Source organism: Diaporthe amygdali (assembly GCF_026229845.1).
Source record: "Diaporthe amygdali strain CAA958 chromosome Unknown NODE_3_length_2959817_cov_65_330692, whole genome shotgun sequence".
NCBI classification, from domain to species: Eukaryota; Fungi; Ascomycota; class Sordariomycetes; order Diaporthales; family Diaporthaceae; genus Diaporthe; species Diaporthe amygdali.
In genome coordinates, this window is record NW_026517023.1 from 67,752 (window position 1) to 93,246 (window position 25,495).

Below are 25,495 nucleotides of genomic sequence, written 5' to 3' on the forward strand. Positions count from 1 at the left end.
CTGTCGCACAAGCTGGGGAAGGATGGAGCAGAAATACCAAAGTTCAATATAGTTTTTAACGCTTGCTGGAAACTCGAGGGCTGTCCAAAAACGGCGCAGTGACTACTTGACCGGTATTCAGCGGTAGAACTTTGACAGAGGTCGGAGCTAGCTGTTGGATATGGTCTCCAAGGGAATAGGCTTAGATCACAAGCGCTTCTGCTCAAGCCAATGAACAAGCTCTCGGAAGTGGTTGCAGACCTGCGACTGCTAATATGAATTCGACAGACATATATTACTCAATTTGGCTTTGCCCGTCCATTACCCACTCGGCATAGAGCTCGCTTAACCGAAAGGGGTTTACCGACCAGACGACCGCTAAGGTGGGGGGATGCGGAATAGTCTAGTGGAGCGGGACAGCCTACCCAGGTACAGGAGATGTCCTAGATCTGGGGAATACACAAAAGCATCACAAAAGGGGCGCCTGTCTAGTCTGAGGACAGAGAATTCCATATCCTGTAAAAATTGTCGGTCTCTGATAGGAGATACTTCCATTCCAATATATTGACAGCCTATACGCAATATGCCTCTACCTCAATACTCTTACACTGGTCCCATTGACCATACCATCTCGCCTGATCTAAGCAAGATCCGTGGCAAATCCGTCATCATCACTGGAGGCGCCAACGGCATGGGCGAAGAATGCTTGCGCAAGTTCGTGACCCTTGGAGCATTCGTGACCTTTGGCGACGTGAACGATCGTGGTCGGGACATTGAAACGGAGCTAAATGCAAATGGCGAATGCTGTGCCTTCGTCAAGTGTGATATCCGCGACTGGGACCAACAGGTGGCCATGTTCAAGACCGCCAAGAGCCGCAGCCCAACGAAATCCGTGGACGTGGTCATAGCCAACGCAGGCATCAGCCGAAGCTCAGGTGACAGCCTATGGAATCTGGATGATCCAGACGACGACCCAGTGAAGCCCGACTTGAACATTGTGGACGTGAACCTGAAAGGTACACTCTATACGTGGAAGCTTGGTGTTCACTACTTTCGACAACAGCCAGAGACAGATGACCGTGATCGGTGTTTCATCATTACGGGAAGTATGGTCGCTTGGATAGATTCTCCTGGGAACTGGGAGTATACCACTACCAAGTATGGACTACGCGGGTTCATGCGGACGGTTAGACGATCTAGCTGGGAGCAAGGTATTCGTATCGCATATGTCGCGCCATGCTGGATCAAAAGTGCGATTCGGTCAGCTGAGTATGAGAAATGGTTAATCGATCATGGTATCGACTTTGGTGAGCCCGAGGATGTTGCCAATTGCATGTTAAGAATCGCTAGTGATAAGAGGACCAACGGTCAGTTGGGCAAGACTATATTTACATGGCCCCTGAGGATTCTAATGCTCAAACAGGTCGTTCCCTTATGATCGTTCCACGTTCCGTGGCCAAGCAAGGTTATATGGACATCGACAGGGAAGACTACAAAGACGCCCCCGAAGACGAATATTTGAGGAGGACTCAAGAGACTCAACTGGTCATCATAGAAGACAAATGGAGGGACGACTTTAAGGTCAGAACATATAAAGATTAAGTCACTTCCTTATGAGAAGCGTGAGAATTGCAAGACACTACAGCGCCTAGATATCGACTTCGTCTTCACACATGGAGGGTCTAGTCAAGTAGCTTCGTATTTGTACTTTGTGCCCGAAACGACGGCCTATCATGGTGATTTTTTTTTTACTCTTTCGCAGGAGCCTTTCAAAAGCCATTCTGCAGTTATGGACCTCATAATCCGAGACTCTCATAGAGGTGGCCCACATGCATAACGCGGGTGGCATATTTCAGATATTTGCTCCCGGTGGCTTCAGATTGGACCACGGATGCATAAATGACAGAGGCAAGGTTCTCTGATTATGTCCACAGTTTCGGAAGTCGCTTCATCATTGAACAGTGAGGAGTTCTGAAATCCGCGATGGTGTGGGATATTGTGGTCAAGTGCAAGCCGCTGCAAAAGAGGCGAGAGGACATATCTACCAAATACGCAGCCATGACTACATATCATCTTCCTATATTTACATATAAGTATGTGGACTCCATTACGGAAGCAGTTAAATGTGAACTCTTAATCTTAATAAAAAAAATATGTGGCAGAGCACTCGGGGTGCAGTAATTGAGAGGTACAGATCAGCAACTGCACTGGCCAGCTGGTCATCACTTGTCCTCCCCCCGGGGAAACCTACACCCTCAGTCAGGGGCTACAGTACGCACGACTGCCTAATCACTGTCCGGCAGGTGGGAAGGTACTGTGAGGCTCGCCAACTAGGTACCTCTTGGGACCTACGAGGCTGCCAGTGTGGCACAGCTGACATAGCCAATCAAGAAAGCGGCAGCGCGGACTGCATCACAGGTATCACAGAGCCCCACTACGTACAAGAAAAGTTAGTAATATCAGCGTAATGCAGCTGTTGGCTGTTGTGCCGTGTCCTTGCCTACAGACGCTTTAAATCAAGGATGGAATCACCTATGAACCTAGCGTGCGAACGATCACGGAAATCAACTTAATTGGTTCACATGAACAGAAAGATTACGACTGAGGCAATGTAACATATAAAAGGACTGAGGCAATTTAACGCATAAACCTGATGTATATTGGCGATCTTCAATGAATAAACCTCGTAGATCAGTCGTAGGTGGGTCTAGAAACATTCATACAGCTACCTGATTATCCTCAACCGAGGACCTTTATCAGATATGTGCCATGCATCCTCAGACGCTGAGTTTAACGGGTCTCGCCTCTCTTGTTGTTCTCATTTTGCACTTGTGTCGGTCTCAACCAAATGGCGCTGAATCGCCATCCACAGACGTGACGTCTAAGAGGCTGGATACGTTTGATCCATATTGTCTTTCAGGTAGAAGGCAACAACTGATCACTTGTACAATGCCCGCTTGTTCATGCTATCATTACTCGCTCGATGGTCAATTCTCACTGGGCACACTTTTGAAAATCAGGAAAAGTCTGATTATTGGACACTCCTGCCTCGCTTTGCGTCTGCCCCGCCAAAGCCTATAGCTCCATTAGGCCCAAAGTTCACGATATCAGGCTTCATATACCGCCGAAAATGGCCGGAACAGGAGACTACTCTGCTGGATACTTCGCAGAAGACAATGGATCGCGAGTCATTGCTGCTTGTACCATTATCCTTGTTCTCACGACTATTCAATGAAAGCCTGACGAGACGGTCTTGGTCGATGTAAACAACGTTTGTAATGCCTTGTCCTGGGTTCGATTCACCCAGGCCTGGGTCATATTGTCCAGGGGTAAGATAATCGCCGGCAAGAATGTGTGGTTCTCAAAAGCACTGCCGCTAAACAGCCTAAAATCTTAGATAATCGTGAAGAAAACACAATGCAGGGGAAAATGTCCCTATTGGCTCATCCTAGAAAGTTGCTACACTCCGAGGAGGTGATAACTCTCCATCTAGCACCGCCAATCTCACCTACGGGCACAGGGCCAATCTACTGGACACACTTTGTGGAGAATTACGGATTTGATACGATCAAGATGCTGTTCTATCTCAGCATCTTCGCGACCTTAGACAGGTCGTCGTTGGTAGGACCAAATGCTGTCTTACGGCTCCGGAGCTTAGTACGACAACAAGATGGATGACGGCATGCTAAATGAGGAGGGTGTTGCAGCCATTGAACTATTTGGAGACTTCCCCGAATCAAAATTCAATACTACCCAGTTTCGTCTGAGCTGGGATGAGAAGTGTGCTGCTACTGGGTTCCCCGCCTTGACTAAACACCACGATTCGCAAGGATTCTGGGACGGGCCCTCCAACGGCTATAGATCTGGCGAGGTATAGCAGGATGACCTAGACCACACTTGATCTACAGTCTGACCACTCTCTCTATATCCTCGATGCAGAGCTGACAGTTTTCTCTCTCTTCTAGGTTTTCGTCGTCGCGGTGTCTCGTCTCAGCCAAGATCTCTTCTTCTTTCTTATTTGTATCACCTATCGAAACGTGCGAATCTTTGAAGAAGAAGAAAGAGACCACAAAAGATGAGAAATCATATGGCGGCTGGGTGGTTCTACTCACCCAAACAGATTAGACAGTACCTTCTTAGCCGGCCTACGAGCCTCAAGCCTCCCCGTACCAAACTCCGCAACCCAATCCACATCCTCGCTGAGCTCGACCGCCACCAATGGCTGATGTTCGCCGCCGGGTTTCTTGGCTGGTGCTGGGATGCCTTCGACTTCTTTACTGTGTCTTTGACTGTTACCGAGATCGCGACGGAGTTTGGAGTCTCTAATGCCGATGTGTCATGGGGTATCACGGTTACTCTCATGCTCCGTTCAGTTGGTGCTTTGATCTTTGGAATCATTTCCGATCGGTATGGCCGCAAATGGCCGATGATTATATGTTTGGTTCTGTTTATCATCCTAGAGCTTGCTTCAGGCTTCGCCCAGAATCTTCAACAGTTCCTAGCCATACGATCCCTATATGGTATAGCTATGGGTGGGCTCTTCGGCCCTGCTGCTGCGACTGCGTTGGAGGACCTTCCTTATGATGCGCGCGGACTACTATCCGGTATTTTCGAGCAAGGCTACGCGACAGGATATCTGCTGGCAGCTATCTTCTATCGTGCTGTGAGTGACATGACCCGAGAAAGTTCTACTGCAATACAAATGCTTACAACCTCTTGACCGGGCAGCTTGTCCCTACGACGACTCACGGCTGGAGGTCACTCTTCTGGTTCGGAGCTGGCCCTCCCGTCCTCATAATTGCATTTCGACTATGTCTCCCGGAAACCAATACCTTCCTGATCATGAAGGCTGAAAGAGAGGCTGCTATTGCCGCCGGCGAGGAGGAGCACCACACAGCCGCACAGGGCCTGAGAGCTTGGGCTAAGGACGCTCGCGATGCCATCAAGCCCAACTGGTTCCTTTTCGTCTATATGGTGGTGCTCATGACCGGCTTCAACTCCACCAGCCACGGCTCTCAGGATCTCTTTCCAACATTCTTGAAAAACCGTAAGTAATCGACTTTTTGGCCCTTTTTGTAGAGTTCTTGCTTGCGTATACAGACCAAATGAACTCTCTATAGAGGTGGAGCTCGATGCAACAGACGTGACAGTCATCAGCGTCGTCGGCCAGATTGGCGCCCTCATCGGCGGCGGCACCCTGGGCTACATCAGCACCTTCTTTGGCCGGCGGCTGACTATGTGCACCGCCTGCGTCTTCGGCGGTGCCATCCTCCCATCATACGTCCTCCCTCACTCCATGAAACTGGTAGCCAGCGCCTTCTTCCTGCAGTTCTTCGTCGGTGGCGTCTGGGGCCCAATCCCGATCCACTTGAGTGAGCTTTCTCCCGAAGCGCTCCGCGCGACTGCCGTTGGCCTCACGTACCAGCTGGGTAATCTGGCCTCATCGGCGTCGGCTACGATCCAGGCCATAATCGGCGAGAGGTTCCCGTTGGATCCCAAAAATGGGGTCAAGAGGTATGACTACGGGCGGGTTATTGGCATCTTCATGGGGGCTGTGTGGGTCTATGACTTGCTGTTCCTGTTCCTTGGGCCCGAGATGAGCGAGGAGGAGAGGGCGGAGTTCGCTGCATCTGCGGATGAGTTTGAGAGGCTGAGGAAGTCAGGTGTTAGCCTGGCTGATATCGGCGCCGAGAGGGCTAAGGCTGCGATGTTGGAGAAACACACGTCTCAGGGCGATGTGTACAACAACGAGAAGCCGGTGGATATTGAGCACATCGAGAGTTAATGCAACGTGGTGTGAGTTTTAGCTTCCTTGATGCGCCCTGGACCATGTAGAGGGTATCGTTCCTTTATGGAGCACTAATTACAGTCTCGAGAGACTTCAGAAAGATAGTTTCAAATTTCCTAGCTAGGTCTTAGTTCTATAAATGAAACATGAACAGAGAAAGAACACTTTGATGCTTCTAGAGCAAGGTGCACATTATATGTCACTTTGTGTTATGATACTATATGAAAATCAACTCCTGCTTGCTCAAATAATAGTTTCACCATTCTCATCGAGTCCTGCGTGATTTGTGTTTCATCTTGTTGAGCCTGACCGTTATTAGAGAGAGCTGTTTGCGATTGAGAGTTGAAGCGATTTGTGGTAAACGTGACCTGTCTCAACTTTGGAAGACGCATCTGGGATTCATTACAGACGGCCTGAAAGACTTGAGTATAAAATTCAAGGGGAGTCCAACCATCTGGGAATTCGGGATAAAACTCAGCCAGATCGGAGTTGCCCCAGTAGTCGACTAGGTGCAGACGAGCGAGAGACGGTGGCAGAAGATGCGAGAGCTGCAGAGCAACGGCCGGATTCTCGGTCCCAAAGAGCCAGATAGACTCCGTCGTCAGATCCTTCAGCTTGGCCATTTGATTCAAAGTCGACAATGAAGACGGATAGCTTTCGTAATTGACCCAGTGGCCTTTCGCCGGGTACGTCTCCGGGGATGTCGTTAAAGAAAGTGTCTCTAGCGTCCCAGAGACATTGAGGAGAGCCTCCGATGCTTCTGGCGGCAAGGAGTGTTTAAGTGGAGGGCGGGCTGAGCCATCCGTGAACTCGGCAGAAAGCGAGACTAAATTTGGGAACAACGCTACTATAGCAGCCAAGTCATCCTGGGGCTGATGACCACGGAACAGTGAAATTTCCTCGATGTTACCCATGAGTGGCGGTCCGGTCTCCACTAGGCGCTGCAAGTCGTGTAAAATTTCTCTGAATAATGGTGGATGCTTTATTTCGACACGACGAAGCAGAGGTGAATTCAAAAAAAGACTGGCAAGGATTGACCCTGTGTTGATGCTGGCTGCCACATTGCTATGGCCTTCGATAATGAGGAGCTCGAGATGTTCAAGGAAGGGGTGACCATAGGGTCGAGCCCTGCTTAAGATCTCCCCAGAGCTTCCGAATTCGTACTGCTGAAGAAAAGGCAATACGGCATCGAGTTCAGGGCAATGGTGGAGGCCGGACGGAGGATCCATCACGGCTCCATTCAGCATGAACAGGCATCTGATTCGTGGGCACATTGCTAACACAGCGCCGAGGAGCCTCCAGTCTTTCATAGTGTCTAGCCCATCGATACCCACTGCGAAGTAATGAATTAGTGATGTTCTAGAGATCAAAAGCACGAGTCACGCAATACAAAGCCTCCATATATTTGAGCGATAAGCTTGTATATGCGGTTTCCACTTGAACGAAATCGGTGCACGGTTGAGAATGCCGCTGAGGGAAAAGCAAAAACAATGGAAGGAAGATCATGGTACAATGAGCTGGGAAAGAGGGTGACCTTGCGGATGAAGCCAGTTGGCAACAACCTCGGGAGCAGAGAAACATGTGCAATCCATATCATGGGCCTCGTACTTACTGAGTTCAGCTATGTCACAGTCAACGCGCCCACGTGGCCACTCATCTCCGATCGAATTCCAACAATCCGCGGCAATCGTAGCCTCGTCCTCCAGAGGATGTATGCTTGACCCAGCATTGGCATCGGCTTCCCACAAGACGCCAGCCCAAGCGAAAGACCGGACCATAGGGCGGCGATCGGCTTGTTTAACGAGCGTACGGAAGAAGTGAAGCAGTTCTCGTCGGTCTTTAACGAGTGAGTTACGATATAGGTGGGGAATTGCAAGCCCATAGAATGCCCTGGAAGATAGACAGACGTTTAAGAGACTGGTCCGGCATTTCAAGTGTCCGGGTCTGACTACCGGTCTCTCGGCGGTGGATTCGGAGGTGGTGAGCGATCCAACAGGACGTATTTCATCCAGAACACCCAAGATCACGTCCCGTGGGAGGTTCGAGAGGGAAATAGGCCCCCTGCCACCCCTTTGGCGCCATGGCGGCTGTGCTCCTGGGCTGTCGGCTCGGCTTTGGTCGTGGAGCTCTAGCACTAAGTTCGTGAGGGGCTCTGATGTCCTTTGCATGGTCTTATGAATTTTCTGAGACAACTACAAATTCAATGGTCCCCTGAATTCAACGGCTTTAGTCGTAGAAGTGGTGTCAGCGATAGACTAGATCTGATAACCCAGAGAATTAAAAGCCCAGATCGTGGTTAGATACAACGGGCGCCTGCTGCCTACGGTCACATGACCGCATCGAAAGCTTCCAGCAAAAAGTGACGTCCAAACCCTGGTTTACAGCCAATTCAAAAACCATATGCTAAATGTTTCGGTACAACGACTTACCTTTCCTTATCGACTTAGCTTTGTAAAAAAAGAACAGCTTGCCGTTGAGGACGCTTTCCGCCGCTGTCCAGCAGGTCAAACAATTCATTAGACTCATATAAATAAGCCATGCAACGCAGGTCGTACTCAATTGAAGTTATGTCTTAGTTTGCATTAAGAAAATCGTTCAATTACGAACAGAGGTTTTTGAAATCGCTATCCTCCATGTCTTATCTCCTGACAATAGGATATCTCAGGTTGCAAAACGGAAGTCGAGCCTGTGGAAGTTAACAAATATAAGGGAACTATGAGATTTACAGGGAGTAGCTCACCTTTTATTGCCCTCATCAGTTGTTGTCTTTCTGTAATTGTCTTGCTCGTCTGGGGTCATGATATTCCATCTCTTGGCCTTGCAATTGTTTCTCCAGCGGTAGTAGAAGTATGTACCGGGATATTGCACGAGCTGTGCATATTTAGAATAAGGTTTGGCACAAGTATTCACAAGAAGGAGCTCAACTTACACACATCCAGACACAGATCACCAGTAGACCCGTGTTCGCTTTGAAATAACGCGGCGAGTCGGAAGGTTGATAGACTAGGAAGTCAGCACTTACAGCCCACTGTTGGCATTAGATACTTACTGTTCGCCCCAATCATCCCACTGACTTGAACCCACATATTGTAAATCCTGCATATTTGTCAGAACGGTGATAGAGCATAGCATTAGATGTTGACATACGAGGCGGAGACTGTTCTATTTTGCACAGATCCCGCATTCCGGCTTGTCCAGGCAACTTGGATGGGATGAGTGCTTGCTTTTGTCAGCTCAAAATTGATTCATGGTTCAGGATGATGAATTTCTTACTAAGGGAATGACAGGAGCACGGTAGCAATTGCGAAATACACCCAGGAACCAATCGGATCCGGCAAAGCGATCAGAGCAGCAAAACAGGGCAACAACCAAGCATCCTCTGCCATCGAGACGAAGCTTCTGTTGTTCACCGCCTCACTGAACGCGGTAATGAGTAGCATCATTATGCAGGAGCCAACGACGTTCGGAATGGAAAGTAAGTTGGTCTGGATGACGCTGAAGCCCAGACCTCGGAAAGATATCGTCAAATACTGGCCGACAGGGTACTTAGGCAGTCCGAACAACAGACCCAAGGCGTACAACGGCCACATGTCGTAGTCTTTCGAGCATTCCCAAATTTGTCTGACTGAAAGACCTTGTCGATTATACATGCCCCCTTTCTGAGGGTCATCTCGGATGACTACGATAAGAGTCAGGGCTGGCTTTTCACATGCAAGTGTGGCCATATGACTTACCTGAATTGACAATAATCTTCTCTTCTTTCTCGTTGAAGTAGCCTTTGGAGTTCCACCAGCTCTTCGTCCTCGCAGGAGACTGAGGCATGAGGAAGAAGGAACCGACTCCTATCAAGACTGTAGTAAAGTTAGTCAGCCTTTGACCTTGATATCCAAGGTGCTAAAATTGCTCACAAGTGAAAGCGCCCCTGTCGATGGCATTAGTACTATTCGACCAGTCTATGTTGACAATGACTCACTCGATAAGGAACAGCCACCGCCAACCTTCATATCCCAGTATTCCGCGCATGGATAGAAGACCGACAGCTGCGAAACCGACACCGATGTCCACTAGAAGATTTGTTAAGAGGGGGCTCTTGGGTCCTTTTTCTGAGCAACATACCTAGTTGCGAAGACATCCAGAACCAGGCCAATCTTATGGGAAGCTAAGAGGAGTGAGTGAAGAAGATATTCGCAACACAGAATATAACTTACGCTTTTTCCAGTGTACCAGTAGCTTAAGTAAAGGATCGTATCGCTGTTCACGTGTTAATCAAGCCTATCGATGTGGTGGAAAGCGAAGACTTACGGGATGAAACCGCCTTGGAACGTCGCACTGGCTAAGTTAGTACATAATCAAACCACTCGGAGCGAACATGCACTGACATCAAATATCGGGTGGCAAGGAAAGAGGCCCGGCCTTGAAGAAAGAACTGGAGTGCGGAAATAATACTGAATATACATATCTGGATCGGAATCCACAGGTCCGGACCAATGCTGTACACGTCAGTTAAACTACTATTAACCTTCTGTTAATACTTTTACTGACCGTTTCGATATCAGCTGAGATGGTAGTTCGGCAACCAAGAAGCCGACTCGAGAAATAGTTTGACCAATGTTCTGATCGTATACTGTTGGTATGTGTCCGCGAGTTGTTTTTCTGAAGGAACGTACTCACATAGTCACTTTTAGTGAGGCCAAGATCTTCAAGCATGTTATCTGAGACAGCGTTGGAAATGTTGCCTCGGTCTATATTCAAAGCCGCAAACATGATGCAAACCCATACCTAGTTGTCATTAGTCAACTCGATCTGTTCAGCCCGGGACATTTACTTGCCATAATCTTCCAATCAACCTTGCGTCGCACCGCGCTCTCCTCCCTCCATGACCAGCGAAATGTAGGGTCAAAAGCAGTGCGGTTTTCCCATTGCGGATGGATGTACAATTCTTTGTACTCTTCAACGTTTTCAGAGTCCCAGATACTCGGTTGTGTGGCAACCTAAAGCAAGTCAGCGGTCAGTGTTGCGTCACATCAGACATATGCGTACTGCATCGACGTCCTGCGTTTCCTTATCTCGGCCTTTTCGAATCCTGAGAAACCGCAAAATAGCATCACCAAGTGCTGCTTCCATGCGCTGGTTTTCTTGAGCCATCAAGGTTTGCGCGGCCGCTACATCCGATTCGGGGGGAACCTCGACCTCGTGAGTTGTCTTGGAACCCAGACTGTCGTAGTCGTATTGGGCGTTGGGCGCCGTAGGCGCAGGATTCACATCTGCTTGCTGAGCCGACATCTTGTCTGCACACTCGAGATCACGGTGCCACTTGAGTTCTGTCTTCTAAGAAGTGCACAAAGTTTGCGTTTGGCACTCACAGCATCCAAAGTCGGTCAGATTGAGTATGGGGCTGAGCTAGTTATGTATGGGTGAATGGGCATGTCAAAGTCTTCCGTAGGGAGTCTAAAGATACGTGCTGCCGGCAAGGACAGACGCTGAGTTTTCGTGGAGGCACTGCTAGTATTGCCCAGAAAGGGTGGAGCGCAACGAGCTCTACTTCAAGACATGCTGATGCCATCGCCCAGACTTCGTTTTGAGGGTGAGAATCGTAATTCATGACCTTCTGCCCCACGGCTGGGGACTTTTCTGGTAGTTCCGAGCGACAATTACTCCACATGCGGCTTCAGGGTGTATGGCGACATCACGCTGGCTTGCAATAATCTAAGGAGAGTAGTCCGAGGAGATACGGAATGTTACGAAGTGTAATGCCAAGTGTAGCACGTCAGCTCACGCCACAATTTCATGATCGCCCTGTTAGGCACTGAGCTATTATTGCGGACTGATGTGCCAACTTGAATCTTATGGCAAGTTTATCTTGTATTTCTTTCCAAGATACAACTTCTATCTAGAACGCACTTCCCTTAGTACTTTCATTCATTCATTTGAACGTGCTCGCAAAGTGGCTCTAAATATTGGTAGCTCATGACCTTGACCCCCGTCACTTATCAAGCGCTGCCGAATGTTTTGTATGGAGCATCAAGTGTTTGGTCTTGGAGTTCTCCATGCCTAGGTGATCCTCAAGGCCCTTTTTCGCGCCACAAATTTGAAAAGAAAGCTGGCGCATAATACATGCGGTGATCACCTGTGAACTAGTTTATTCTTTCTCTTTCAGAAGCTCTGCAACAGACTCCGCTAGCTTGAGGGTTTTTTCTTCCCTCTTCCCCCCCTCGCCCCCGAAGTCTCTCAGTACAAATACGAAATACGAGGAATGGTGTCAATAGTCATCTTTTGGAGAGCCGCGAACCTTTGCAGCTCCAGTAAGCCATCCTCGATCAATCGGACTACATTGTCCAACAAATTGGATGCCCACATGCGTCAAGTAGCAGAGACAGCACTCTCGAAATTGCCACTGGGAACAGACTGATGCCAACCTCAACAACTTCGACTGGGTGGAGAGCTTGCGCGCGTCCAGGGCTGATATTGCTGAGACCGCAAAAGCGTAATTTTGCCTTCTTCAGCTAGAGCCTTTCCCATATTTGCATTTTCGTCGATGGAATCTATAGGGTCAACACGGGAGGGTTCAGATACGTCCCTATTGACGACTTGCAGCCATTAGGAAATCGGCGAATTCATTGAACTCAGCCTTGCTCAATCAAGACGCCGTAAGGCCATTATATGTTCCCTTGATGCTCAGACCAATACGTCACGGTCCTCGGGTGAGTTTGTCGAAGATTTCACTCACGCCAATTCAGAACTTGGTCCAGTTCACCAACGCTGCCTTCATAGCTTCAATAGCCTCGAAGTCTTGCAAACGCTGTCATGAGGTCACAAGAAACACATTAGCGGGCTTGAAACATGACCCCAAGACCAGTTTTGATTATTCAATTTGCCCATCATGATACAACCCACGGAGAGCATTTTGTGTATTGCCACAGATCTTGAGCTCTCAGGCTTGGTATCCGCATATGCAGTCGCAGGTAGCTGCGATCAGTAGCCTGTATGTCAGCCGGTAACTTGGTTTGTGCTTACACTAGAAAGTGGAAATGATTGTGCTCGTGTCTTCGAGCTACAGAGGCAGCCGTGCAGAGAATGAATATTTCAGCACGTGGTGGTAGGGTCAAGACGGCATTGGACCTTGTGATACTATAACAAAGCAGATAGATAGGTGGGAAACTGGTCCGTCCTTATTTGAGACATCTTCTCCTTGCTGGCCTATTCGGATGGTTCACGGTCAGCAAATCGATACTGGGACATAGGCGTGGGTGGCTAACTTGATGCTATAATACAACTGGCAATGCCGTTTCAGTTCGCCTCCTCGTCAAACACTTTCTTCCCTGCAAACCATGTCTGTGTTATCCGCGCGCTCAGCATCTGTTTCTTGTCCCACTGCATGTCAAGCACGGCCAGATCCGCCTTCATTCCTTTCTCCAGCTTCCCCGTCACATCTTCCATGAAACAACTCCGTGCTGAGCCCTCTGTACCGGCGACAACACTCTCACACAGCCCAAGCGCGAATTCGCCATTGACTACTGTCTCCAGCTCTGGCTCCCTTGCCGATCGACGATTCGTAGCGACGTAGCAATTTGCGGGCAGACTGTGAGGTGCAGTAGGAGCATCACTTCCCAAAGCTAGCATCGCGCCGCCGTCTGCGAACTCTCGGTATGCAAACGCCCTCCCGCATCGATGCTCTCCGATGAGCCTAGGCCAAGCCCTCAGGATAGCAGGGTCAGAGTGCACCGGTTGCACCGACGCCGTGATTCCCAACTTACCCAGCCGGGCGGCGTCGTCTGGTGAGGTCAATTCCAGGTGCTCGATGCGTGGCCTGCGCTCGGGCGCGGCGCAGGCCTCGATCGTGTCAACGGCATTTCTGACTGTCAGGTCGCCAATCGCATGCAACGCAACCTGCAGACCAGCCTGATCTGCCTTTCGGACAACTGGGAGAAGCATTGGCTTCGTCCAGACCGGGTCAGTCATGCTTCCGGTGTGCGTGTAAGGCTCGCTGAGCGCCGCGGTACATGCATCCACAATTCCATCACAGACGAGTTTAATACCAACCACCTTCAGGTCAGGAGACGTGGTGGCGTTGTACTTATGCGCCATTTCGATCACATAGTCCACCTGCTTGAGACAGTCCTCCTCATCCGCCGGGCGGATCAGCCAGTACGCCGCAATGCGCATTGGAAGATCCGGCCGGCGGGCCTTGAGGGCAAGCAGCGACTCCCAGCTGTTCTGGTCCATGGCCATATCGATCAGCCCAACATACCCGGCCGCGTTGTACACCTCGATGGCCGTTTCCATCGCCGCGGCACGCTCTTCGACAGTCGAGATGCGTGAGATGAAAGGCCAGATGATGGTAAAAACCACCGCCTCCTCAAAGAACCCAGTAGGTTTTCCGTCTGCATCGCGATGGATTGTGCCGCCCGGTGGATCTGGCATGGTACCTATACCCAGACCTTTGTCCAGTTCATCGATGGCCGCCTGGTTGCACCAGCACCCATGCAGATCCTTGGTATCGACGAAAATAGGCCTGGGGTCAAGGTCATCCAACAGGCTATGATCGACGCCATCAGGTGTCTGTGTGTGCATCCATGATTTGCACATTATTCTCGGGACGTCTTGGTGAGACTCTGCATAGGCCTTGATCGTCTCCCTTATGTCGTCCAAGTTCTTGCAGGGGCCCAAGTCGACCTTCTGCAGGGACATTCCCAGCAGCAAAAGGTGCAGGTGACCATCGAAGAAGCCCGGAAGAACGGTCTTGCCTTGCAGGTCGTGCACCTTTGCCCCGTTAGCGCGGGCTGCGGTAATGATCTCTTCTTCATGTTGTCCGCTCGAGGTGCCGATGTGACGAATTATACCGTCTGCGCCGATGAGGAGGCTGGATGCGAAGGTTGCCTGTTGATCTTTGCCTGCACCTCCACTGGATGAAGCTTGGAAGATTTTGCCGTTGGTGAGGAGGGTTTCAGACCCCGGCTCGATGATCATCCTTGCTGATTGTTGATTCCCACGCTCCTCAAGGTATCGTGAGGCCCTTTAATTGAAGTGGTGGCTATCGTTGTCGTTGTTGACAGGGAGCAATGCAGGCAGGCGGAAGTTGTTGCACAGGATATATGCGACATTTCTTGGGCGGCTCCCATCCGAGGTCGTCAACCCATGTCGTCGTAACCCTCCGTGGCTCGGGGGGGCAGCTTCTCCTCCCCCGTGCGATAGCGGAGTGCCGAGCCGCTGGAAGACCCGGAGAAAGGTGGAGAATAATGGCTATCTGCTCAAGGTAGGCTATCTCCGACTCGGATATCGGCAGAATGGCCGCGGTCGTTTTGGGTTTGGCGGCGTCTTTTGGTTGAGAACCAACTGAGCTGCACGCAAAGTTGCGATGAAAGTCTTGATACAGAACGATCTACAACACGTATCCTCCTCCCACTTTTCAATATTTTGGTATAGTCTGCCTTCAGGAGATGAGAGGGTTGTTGTCTAAGTTTCCGAATCATCCTTGATACCATGGGTCGCATTAGTTGCAAAACTCGACAAGCTTCGCGGGAGCGCCTGATCTCCACCCCCGTCACCTTGGGATGAAGTACCTGCTGGGGCTAGCAGAGCCGCACCATGATCGGATCCATCCAGAGGGAGGGCGCAGCTTGTTGTCTCATCTCATTTAAGCTTGGATGGCACTGGTCTGACGTCTGGGCAACTTGAGACAGCAAGGCCTCATCAGGTTGCTCCTGTTTCAAGATCCTCCGGGGATCTCCCGAGAACGATTGGCTGGATAGGATCTTCGTCCAGTCTTCGTTATTAAGATCGTTGTTCTTGTCACCTACGACTGGAAATATCTGGTTAAGCATCAACCAAATCAGTCCGTCGTCATTCTTTCTCGTCTTTGTGGTCAATTTTACCTACGTACCCACCAACAATCTCTCGTTGACTGCTTCGCTCTTCAAATCTTTATCATCACTTCGACCAACACAATCATTTCCCGCGAAAATGTTTCCCAGAACATTTGTCCAATTTGTCCTCCTTGCGATTGCACCTCTGGCCCTCTCCAGCCCAATCGAGCTCGAGGGACGGGACACAGCCGCTACAAACATCAAATGCACTGATAAGGCAGCGTGAGTATACCCTCGATCCTTCCACAACTTCACTAAATACCCGAGGCTAACAAGTTCCAAGGAATATCGATGAGCATAACAAGAACGTAGCCCTTCTTCAGATCTGCGGTGGCATTGCTGGCTCAATCCAAAAATGCGGCGGCAGCCCGACCAGCACTACAGGGCAGTCTGGTGACGCTAAATTCACGCTCACACCTACCGATAGCGGTGCCACAATCAACATTTCCAAGGGCAGATGGGAACAGTGTATCAAGTCGGCCGAGGCGACGTGTACGAATGGATCGGCCTACACAGCGACTTGCCCTGGCGGTGCGTCGACGGGAGATATCAACTTCGAGTTGACCAAACAATAACGAATTTTCGCATTCTTCAATAGTAACTAATTGAAACGTTGATCTATGTTCACCGCACTTGTATAACGTGTTTAGACCTCGCTTAGTTGACTCGAATGGAGACTGCACACTAGCTATCCCCAGCGGAGAATCAAAGTCGTCCCATCCCTCAGGGTCATCCAATTCGGTCAACTGGTCTCCTTCCTGGTCACTACTGACCCAGGTCATTAGACTAATTGTCGTAACAAATCGACCCCGAGAACATAAGTCCATGAAATGACGTGACCGCTATTGCTCACGTTGCGTTATTCCACAAAGGGCTCTTCTACATAAGCAACCCACACTCGATCAGCTTCGACATATGATCGAGTGTATAACATTCCCGTCTCATTCAAGCGCATAGCTGTCATTCGCAAGTCATTCTCATCGCTCGCACCTGCCATAATACAAGCACTGTCGTTGTCGCCATAGCAAGCTTTTGCATTGAACATTGTCGCATTTCCCCAGTCCGGGAAGATATGACGTGTACTGTTGAGATACGTGCCGGCTTCGATGATCCTGGGGTTGAAAAATTTCCGAGTGTTAGTTTCCTACTGGTCATTTGATCACGCAGAAGAAAAAGGTCATCTCACCACTCTGCTGACGTTCCTGGCGACGGCCACGTCGGTCCCCGCCACGTCGTTGGGGCCTCCTGTCCGAATGAATAGGCCTGGCTTGTGTTGAGGTTCGTCAAGCTTGTGTTGCCATAGTAACCTCCGTCCGACGTCTCAACGACTACATGCACGTGGTCACCTTCAGAGATCGCCAACTGGGACGATGTCAAGCTGATTGGATCATTCGGTACCCTGTCACGATCAGTACGGTCCAAGCACATGTGAGCCTCAGAAGTGTTCCTTCTCACCATTCATAGAATCCCGTGTAGGCGGACGTCCCGTTCTCCCAAATCGACATGAAGACGCCGGCTTGCCACAGGCCACGCACAGTACCTGTCCCTGTCCCCTGTGCTTCGTCCCCGGACAGTACGAATCCGTCCAGCCCAATCCAAAAAGCAGCCGTATATTGATCAACACGCTCGCTGGGATGGCTTGGGATAGCAAGCCGCGGCATTACGAGGGTTGCCTCGACTCTGTTGAACCCAGCCCATGTTGAGTTTGAAGACGAGGTATTGGTAGAGCTTGGCGTGGTGCCACCTGCAGCCAGGCGCACTGGGCCCGCCCACGTCTCATCATAGAAAATGGTGTCTACAGCACCTGCTGCGTGCGAGGCGTAGAGGCTGCTTGAAATCAGCCACCATGTAGCCACTCCGTTCGTCTTCATGATCAAAACAAGATGGTTTAAACGAGCGGTCTGAGAGAGAACGAAAAGAGATTCTGGCAGACTGGATAACGGGTACCCGAAATACGTGCTAGAGCGGTTTGAATACGAGAACCGCCCCCCTTTCGATACAACCTTATCCACCGTATTATATAAGCTAAGCTCGGAGCACATCTTCCAGAACGTTTGTCTCATTAAATGCCTTGAATCAAGATTTATAATGTCATAACCATGGATAATCGGTACAAGTGTTCTACCCTACACATTATCTATTTGTTTACCTAGCTCTTTGTACCCCCTCGTAAATTCATGGTCTTCTCGGACATATGTCCACCAAATCATCATGCCACATAGGGACGCGATAAACACTGCGAGGATACTGAACACTATCAAGTTATTTAGTGTCGTCCTGAAGCTGTCCCATTTGGGCACCCTCTTGAATGCCGACGCATCCAGCACCTCGCCGTCAACGCCCAAGGCGACAACACGAACCAATGAGTCTGCCGCATTTGTCGGAAGATCGATTGTCGTCTCAAATCCATCCTTGAACGCTTGCGCAATAACATGCACTGTTTGTGAGTTCTCGTTCTTCATTTCCACCTGCCACTTGACAACCTCGGTCGCCCCATTCCAACTAACATAAGCTTGGCCGCTGTTCAATGCCACACTCGGCGGATATAGTGGTCTTCCCGTCCACTCGCCGCGGAAGACGCGGTAGGAGCTCACTGGTGAGAACTCGAAGAAAGCCTCCGCACCGAACCGGGCGTCACAGAGCACCTCGCCGTCGCCAGCAAATTCTGTGAACGCCCCGGAACTTCCCCATCCAACCATGTAGTTGCCGTTATCTAGGTGCTGGATGTTTCCCTGAGACTCTGGTCTGATATGGTGAGGATGGTTGTACGCCTTTCGGAGCTGAACGGTTCGGTTCGGGACGTCGATATCGACGACTCGGCCACCACTTTCTCCGGCTGGGTCACCAATTCGGTGATAGTGGTTGTCAAAGAACGAGAGACTTTTCCCTTCTTCAACCCAGCGCGCAAAGTGCTGCCATGAGAATTCTAATGCGGCGCCGTCCGAGAGATCCTTGAAGTCGTTCACCTCTCCTGCCCCTAAGGTCCAAAGAACATCACCATTCCTCCCATCGATGTAGCTGATGCCCCACATGTTGCGGCCTGAAATGAGATAGTTGCCTTTGGAATCCTTCTCCACGCTGTTAAGATGGTAGTAATCGAACGCAGAGTCCTCTTTGTCGCCGCACCCCGCGAACCTGGCTTTGGGGTCGATCAAGCAATTGTCTTGGGGCTCCATGGTCGTGTTGGGTAGGAAGTGGTCAATAGATGACCACTCGAAGAGAAGCTCCCCAGTTTCAATATCGAGTTCTTGGAAATAACCGTTCTCGAGCCATCCGTGTTCCGGGCCTCCGACGCTGCGCAGATCATAAGGGATGGGAATTGTCGTAACAATCACGGCCGTGTTATCGTTGGTGATCTGGAACTCGTGCATATCGGCATGGGGAAACCCCTTGGGCCTTATCCGATACCTGATAGTGTATGACTGATCCATCATGTACCAGTAACCCTGAGACCTGTTTCCGTTCGGCCCGTCCATCTGAAAAGTGAGGAATCTCTCTCCGCGGTACATCTGTGGCCTCACATCATTCTGGTCCTCATCGGAGCCTGTTTGTCGCCAAACCAGATCGCCCTTGTTGTCAAGTATAACAGCACCCGGCTCGTCGACCTCATGGCCCCTCCAGCCGAGGAAGACGTAATCCTGGCTGCACCTCGCATCCCAACGGGGATACTCAAGCGAGGGCGTGAGTGCTGCGAAAGACTCATACTGAGTTGATGGCGCGAGACCGTACAATCCAAGCCCATACCATGACATATCATGGTGGATGTGGATGCGATCCAGGACATTTGACCACAGTGACGAGAGGCCAATTCCGAGGACGACCACCGAGGCGAGGATGAAAACAGCCCGCGCAGCAGTTGACGTATATAGTTGTCGGAGTTTATCTCGGAGGACCGATCGCACCCTCGGCGAGGGTTTCCACGCCTCAGCCAGCATGGCGATCGATGTCTGAGGCCGGGCCATCCGCGTCGCCGCTGCAAGACGAGAGTCTGCGATATGTGAGGTTTTGAGGTTTTCAGATATTGGGCCAACAAAAAAAAATAAGAAGAGCAGAGACGGTCATTATCCGAATTCCTATTCCCATCCACCCATCCCTGTCCGAGGTCCGCAAATAGACCCACCGCGTCGTATGCCAATGTGGGCACGCGGGCGCCCGATAAAGCAGAAAGATCAAAGTACTGGGTAGCTTAGCAGATTGACGCGCACTCCCTGCAGTGCTTTTGTTAGCGTCCTGTCATCATCGCCAAGTCGGTTCCATGGATCCCCACACACCCACACGGATAGGAGTGTGTGGCATGTCCACAACCTTGAAAAAGGGGTTCCCGATTACTCGGTCAAGCAATAGACTACTGGGCGTTGTCTTGGTGGACTGGGGGAATGTTCCAATGTTCCCGACAATCAATGCCAGGCCAGGTAGGCTGTGCATTACTCAGAAATGATCGTCTCGATCGTCCAAAATGCACGAGAACTGAAGCACGTGCTCGTGACTCAGGAGCTGCGATTGAACGCTTCGGCTTGACCGTTCGGCGAGTTCCACATCAGAGCTCCCATCTTGCCCGAGTCGACGTCAATGCATTTCCCATGAACACTGCCGCTCCACGTCTCACTTGCGAGAAACAAAATGCTCCTTGCAACAGCCTCTGTTGGGACGGGCCGGGCCAAGGCCGTCGTAGCCTGGCATTCAGTCCACCACTCATTGGTGCCAGGCCCCTTTGTCTCGCCCCGGAAGCGATCGGTGTCAACCGGCCCAGGCGCGACGGCATTAACTCTTGCTCGTGAGTGTATGCGCGGCGCATCGGCGCGGAGGGACTGGAGGAGTCCATACTGCACAGCAGACTTGGCTGCAGCATACGCCGCGCAGGTGCGCACGCCAAAGTGGCCTGCCTCGCTGCCAACCAGAATCAAGCTTGGATTTCTGAGCTCCACCCCCGATCGCTGCGTCTGGTGATCCCGGACCCCCCGAAGCCACAGTTGGGCTGTCAACATGGTCCCACCGACGTTGATGTCGAGCACGCGTGACCAGTCCGCGGGGCTGGCGTCCACGATAGAATCCGTTTGCGGAAGGACAGACAGGTCGAGAGATGCAAGGGCCACGCAGACTTCAACTGTTCCAAAGAGTGTCTTCGCCTTGTCCCAGGCTGTGGTCAAGGACGCGGCATTGGAAATGTCGGCAGAAATCTTAACGTAGTGCCCGTCTTTTTGTCCAATGTTGTAGGGCGATGGTGTGGCAGACTCATCTGGGCCATGGCTAATGTCGATGCTGGAGACATTGGCACCGGCAGAGAGAAAGGCGTGCACAACTGCTGAACCGATAATACCAGCCCCTCCTGTTACGAGCACGTGTGTGCCCTCGAGACCAAGCCCGAGACTCAACGGCGATGATGCGGGCATGGCTGTGTTCGATTTGCAGGAAGCATTCGCTACCAAGATAGACCAAGAGAGCATTTATCATGAGATGCAAAAACGACGATGTTCAGGGTATTCGAGTAGGCATTAGCTGGAATCATCTGCGCATGTAGAGAGCGGGGTTCAGGAATATAGAAACGCCGTCCCGCATAACCAGCAGCATGCAATCATCAATGGGCATGCACCATCAACTTGGATCAAAACGATTGATCTTCCGGTGGTCGCCAGTTGGGTTAATAAACCTCGATACAAGGAAGTCATAAGCAGTAGCACTTGAGCAGTGTTTTTCCAGCAATCTCTGCCAAGTCTCGGACTTCGAGGTTTCTATCTAATTATTCTTTCAAGAGACCGTTGAACATACTGGCTCTTTGACGGGAAAAAAATGGCAAAAAAATATGTTTTGGAATTCATTGAGTCAGGCTTCAGTGTGCATCGACTTGATTCTTTTCATTTATCGCATACTCGTTCGACTGGCTGCACAGGGCCAAACGTGTGACTGCAGTCGTTGTGTTGGCACTGTTGGACCAAGCACAACCCCTTCAAAGTCTTATTGCTAGGGCCTTTTTTCAGGGGGCGGGGGCGGAGGCCATTGGTGGCGTACACAAAGAAAGCATGTATAATTGCATGCTGCCGGATAAGCTACCCTTACGGTCGAGGCCACACGACCTGAAGTTCTGGCACTCAACTCCAGTGTCGACCTGATTAACGAGGACTTAGTTAAATCAATAATTGGGACCAAGATAGGTTTAGGAAAGCTTGAGAAGCTGAGGCATCGAGGCAGCTCTGTGCGCGAACAGCATAGACACATAGATTACAAGTAATGACAAGTCAATCCCTAAGCTCAAGTAGCTAAATGCAAGCCGCAATTTAAAGAGCAGCAACGACATACGATGAGGTACGCACGTGGCTTCAAGACTGGATGGGACCATCTTGCGGTACGACCCGGTTGAGGTGCACTGACTTGATCGTTCGCATGTTAACCACTGTCCCGACGGCGCTAAGGGCAGTCAACTCGACGGCGTTAGTCCTCCAGTCTACCTATCGATAATGGATACTAGGCAGACCATAATCAATGGCTACATCTGGATCATTATATTCTGGTAATTCCCCTACGCCTCCGGAGGTCCTACTTTGATGTTGATGGTCCGTCGAGTTGTACTATGGCATCTGGAAATTATCAACATAATCTTTCGATCATCCGCATAAATGAAGACATACTTGACAGCCTTGGGCCTAACGGCGCTCAGCAGCCTCCAAGCGGTACCCAAGGTTGAGGGCTCGCGTTTTGCTCGAGTGCCCGTTTCATCTACGGCAAGCATCAACAACCCCATGGACGACGACACCACGGCTCTTGCTCTCCGCAGTCCCGCCGAAGCTGGACTTGAGAGGAGTCTTGCGGTGCCTCATGACGTCCCATCCCACCCCCACTGCACGTATAGGGGTGCAGACAGCTTGATGTACATGGTGTTTTCCAAGGACTTTGGTCGGAATGATGAAACATCGCAGGATGGCTGCGGTAATCACATGCTCATCCACTTGCGTGAAGGTACGTTGGTCTTCGCTGCAACAAAACACACGCTTCTCATTCGTATCAGCCATATCGCTCCATCCCTGCCAAAGCATATATGCACATAACTTTGACTAATACGAGTGAGCAGAATGCAGTGACTGGATTGTGAGCTGGGAGTGCAGCGCTACGCTTCAGGGCGAGCACTCGGCTTTCATGGAATTCAAAGTTCCTATCCAGTTCTCCTCCGTCGGTCCAGAATGTGTAGAAAGGGCATTCCGCAGGGCCTCGGGGCCACGAAGGCAACAGACGGTCCATTGCTGCAAACGAGGAGATCTCAAATGCCGAAAACGTAATTGTGAGGCATATAGAGAGGAAAACCCTGATTTGGTCTGCTAATATGCCTTCATGTGCCACTGGAAAAACGCGTATGCATCATTCTAGATGTACACGTATGTGTCAAGGATTGATTCTTCGGGTGGTCGGGAGACGTCGCCAGCCAGCAAGAGATGCACAAAAACGTGGAAATTGGTCGAGTCCACACCACCTGCTATAATTGAAAATTTCCTTCGCCCCATTTGTCCTCATTGAGGCTCAAATCAGTCACAATTCAGAGTATTAGCCGTGCTAGGAATTCGAAGCCTACAAGATTCATGTTCAAAACATACACACCGCATATCCTTCATTGAATCTCAACAGCCTGGCAGACCAAACATGGCCAAGTGAGAGGACGAATTACTGCACATCGTAAAATGCTGAAGAAAGGGTTGAGAACACTCAATACAGTTCAAATGGTGCGTAAAGAATGCCTCGGTATGGGCGCTAATTACTTCTCACCTTTCCATGGTGAGTGGGATTCGACTCCCGGCTCGGAAGAGCCACAAAAGGCACCTCAATGGCTTTCCATCTCTCCAGCTCAGTGGCTACCGCCGGCAGCTGTTGGCGCTCTATTTCAAGTCCTCCTGCGATATCATCAACATGCTGCCATTTACCTTTCAGCGTGATACAGCTGAGATCCGAGTCCTCTCCCCAGACCGGCCGGACGCGACCATCTGACCTGGTCTTCAATTCCCCTGCTGCGCCGCAGGTGATGCACCTAATCCGGTTATTGTCCCCTTGGAATTCAAACTTCAGCAAGTGGCAATATGAGCAACTGCCATCCTCCTCAGGCCCAAGGTACACAGCCTCATCAAATGGCCGTCCGATCTGGCTCGCCACATTTGTCCCTATTTTAGCTGCACGCACAACGGCCTCTGGGTCCGTTAGAACAGCACCAGCGTGAGCAAAACCGGGGAACACAGACATGTCGACCACCTTGCAGTGAAGCGGGTACGTAAACTGATGTAGAGATGGCATCGCGAGGGTCCACTGCTCAGGGAACTGGGCTCTCGAGCCTGCCACGGCTATGAAGCCGGCGACACGTGGCTTGATGGCGCGGTGGTCAACAACAACGTCTTTGACAGCAGGATCACCAGCTTTCTGTCTCTGGTATATACGGTGTTGTCCACAGGTATCTGCGAAGGGGCCGAGAATCGCGTCCTGAAGAGCCTTGAGTGAGCCGGCCGGCTGGTGGGAATAGATAGGAGTGGCAATAATCAAGGCATCGGCGTCCATAATAGCCTCAAAAGCAGCAGCACGATCGTCAACGTCAGTAGTCGAACCTGCTGGACCGCTACCACCGTCTTTATCATACTCGTAGCTGCGATTTGGAATGATATCTGGTTCATCTCTGAGCGGTTTGGGGTTTCTGGGCAGTGCCACAGAAGGAACGTGAATCCACGAAGTCTTTATGGATGGATCATGTGCAACAGCTGCTTGCAGTGCTGCCTTGAGTAGTATCTCGGAGTTTCCGTGTATTGATCCATTGCAGAGTCCTAGGATATGCATTTCAACACCACGATAAAAGATCAAAATCTATGACTGAGGTTTCATATGATGTGAACTACTTCCGTGTAAAGAGCCGATGCATGCATATCCCGAGGAGGAGTGTGGGCTGCAAATGCTCAAGATACTGTGAAAGGAAAGCATGGAAGAGCAACTCAGACCAACAGATTGACATCAATTTATAGTTCTGAGACCCGGTCCTCATGTATGTTCTTCGCCCACATGAAAGCCGCCGGATGTAATCCGAGCCGGGTCGGCCCCACTGTCCCGAACACTGCCCACCGGATGCTTCCTCTCGTGAAGCACTGTATTGATAGATTAAACCGGTTGTGGCTTTTCATCTGCAAACGCTGGGGCGTTGACGTGATAGACGGCCGTTGTGGCTCATGAAAAAGTACTTGATGCTCTGCAAACCAGTCTCCAATGTTACATTAGATAGTAACAGCTCCGGGACACACAGCGGAGCACTCGCACAGCATCTGGTGCAGGCAAAACGAAACTCCAAATACAAGCATGATTAGCACTTGCCTCTGCGAAATCAATTGACGTGTATAAATCGGATTCCGAGCATAGAGCTTAGTGATTCGTCAAGCATGTTTGCGCGAAAATGGAGTGTTACCGTCCCATCAACATAAAAGAGTACATGGTGTAACATACAGATAAGACACTTATGTTACACTGTCTTCAAACCGAGGGGAAGAAAAGGAGTGAAAGATTCCGAGAAAAAAGAAAGGAAAAAAAAAGGAGGCACACAGAGCAGCTGTAAGGTGAATCATGTGGGCGAGAAGCAATACAAGCAACGGAAGTCGCGTTGTGAAGGAAGTTGACCTACAGAACACTTCGTCGGGAGTACATATTAGTAGGATGAAGTGGCGCTGAGCTTTTCCTGCCTTGTCTCACAATGACTGGCCATGAAGAGATGCGAGATGAAACAACTGATGCAGCAAAAGTCAAAGGATGCCATCATACCTCGCCTCTCTTGCTCCCGTCACAAGAAGACTTGGCCCTGTCGACATATGCAGGGGCTCCGAGTCTATATTCACAACGCATGACCCGTGAAATGTCTGTG

The 25,495-nt window shown here is 50.5% G+C and overlaps 10 protein-coding genes across 10 annotated transcripts; 4 read left to right on the forward strand and 6 right to left on the reverse strand.

Moving 5' to 3' along the window:
• Positions 1-562: 562 nt before the first annotated feature.
• Positions 563-1,954, forward strand: J7T55_002393 (AdhA; the record flags this gene model as incomplete). The annotated part of the gene is made up of 5 exons (XM_053137463.1): positions 563-1,346; positions 1,403-1,560; positions 1,625-1,715; positions 1,798-1,821; positions 1,914-1,954. 5 exons carry the CDS (start codon positions 563-565, stop codon positions 1,952-1,954), a joined length of 1,098 nt encoding a protein of 365 aa, XP_052998265.1.
• Positions 1,955-3,109: 1,155 nt separating this feature from the next.
• On the forward strand, positions 3,110-5,764 carry J7T55_002394 (sugar transporter family protein; the record flags this gene model as incomplete). The annotated part of the gene is made up of 7 exons (XM_053137464.1): positions 3,110-3,166; positions 3,218-3,308; positions 3,473-3,600; positions 3,737-3,850; positions 4,100-4,642; positions 4,708-5,026; positions 5,100-5,764. The coding sequence occupies 7 exons, from the start codon at positions 3,110-3,112 to the stop codon at positions 5,762-5,764; spliced, it is 1,917 nt and encodes a 638-aa protein (XP_052998266.1).
• A 212-nt stretch (positions 5,765-5,976) lies between these two features.
• J7T55_002395 (uncharacterized protein) lies at positions 5,977-7,935 on the reverse strand (the record flags this gene model as incomplete). The annotated part of the gene is made up of 2 exons (XM_053137465.1): positions 5,977-7,100; positions 7,380-7,935. 2 exons carry the CDS (start codon positions 7,933-7,935, stop codon positions 5,977-5,979), a joined length of 1,680 nt encoding a protein of 559 aa, XP_052998267.1.
• A 493-nt stretch (positions 7,936-8,428) lies between these two features.
• Positions 8,429-11,429, reverse strand: J7T55_002396 (major facilitator superfamily transporter; the record flags this gene model as incomplete). Its single annotated transcript, XM_053137466.1, has 18 exons — positions 8,429-8,453; positions 8,508-8,638; positions 8,697-8,770; positions 8,817-8,863; positions 8,915-8,986; positions 9,041-9,446; positions 9,502-9,618; positions 9,676-9,689; positions 9,741-9,831; positions 9,884-9,926; positions 9,976-10,018; positions 10,070-10,096; positions 10,310-10,380; positions 10,439-10,509; positions 10,593-10,758; positions 10,808-11,055; positions 11,131-11,167; positions 11,226-11,429. The coding sequence occupies 18 exons, from the start codon at positions 11,427-11,429 to the stop codon at positions 8,429-8,431; spliced, it is 1,887 nt and encodes a 628-aa protein (XP_052998268.1).
• A 1,625-nt stretch (positions 11,430-13,054) lies between these two features.
• On the reverse strand, positions 13,055-14,734 carry J7T55_002397 (midohydrolase family protein; the record flags this gene model as incomplete). Its single annotated transcript, XM_053137467.1, has 1 exon — positions 13,055-14,734. One exon carries the CDS (start codon positions 14,732-14,734, stop codon positions 13,055-13,057), a length of 1,680 nt encoding a protein of 559 aa, XP_052998269.1.
• A 993-nt stretch (positions 14,735-15,727) lies between these two features.
• On the forward strand, positions 15,728-16,205 carry J7T55_002398 (uncharacterized protein; the record flags this gene model as incomplete). Its single annotated transcript, XM_053137468.1, has 2 exons — positions 15,728-15,852; positions 15,914-16,205. 2 exons carry the CDS (start codon positions 15,728-15,730, stop codon positions 16,203-16,205), a joined length of 417 nt encoding a protein of 138 aa, XP_052998270.1.
• Positions 16,206-16,489: 284 nt separating this feature from the next.
• On the reverse strand, positions 16,490-19,565 carry J7T55_002399 (uncharacterized protein; the record flags this gene model as incomplete). The annotated part of the gene is made up of 4 exons (XM_053137469.1): positions 16,490-16,742; positions 16,817-17,029; positions 17,086-17,457; positions 17,833-19,565. 4 exons carry the CDS (start codon positions 19,563-19,565, stop codon positions 16,490-16,492), a joined length of 2,571 nt encoding a protein of 856 aa, XP_052998271.1.
• Positions 19,566-20,117: 552 nt separating this feature from the next.
• Positions 20,118-21,020, reverse strand: J7T55_002400 (Carbonyl reductase family member 4; the record flags this gene model as incomplete). Its single annotated transcript, XM_053137470.1, has 1 exon — positions 20,118-21,020. The coding sequence occupies one exon, from the start codon at positions 21,018-21,020 to the stop codon at positions 20,118-20,120; it is 903 nt and encodes a 300-aa protein (XP_052998272.1).
• Positions 21,021-22,241: 1,221 nt separating this feature from the next.
• On the forward strand, positions 22,242-22,941 carry J7T55_002401 (uncharacterized protein; the record flags this gene model as incomplete). The annotated part of the gene is made up of 2 exons (XM_053137471.1): positions 22,242-22,581; positions 22,694-22,941. 2 exons carry the CDS (start codon positions 22,242-22,244, stop codon positions 22,939-22,941), a joined length of 588 nt encoding a protein of 195 aa, XP_052998273.1.
• A 423-nt stretch (positions 22,942-23,364) lies between these two features.
• J7T55_002402 (uncharacterized protein) lies at positions 23,365-24,429 on the reverse strand (the record flags this gene model as incomplete). Its single annotated transcript, XM_053137472.1, has 1 exon — positions 23,365-24,429. One exon carries the CDS (start codon positions 24,427-24,429, stop codon positions 23,365-23,367), a length of 1,065 nt encoding a protein of 354 aa, XP_052998274.1.
• Positions 24,430-25,495: the final 1,066 nt, after the last annotated feature.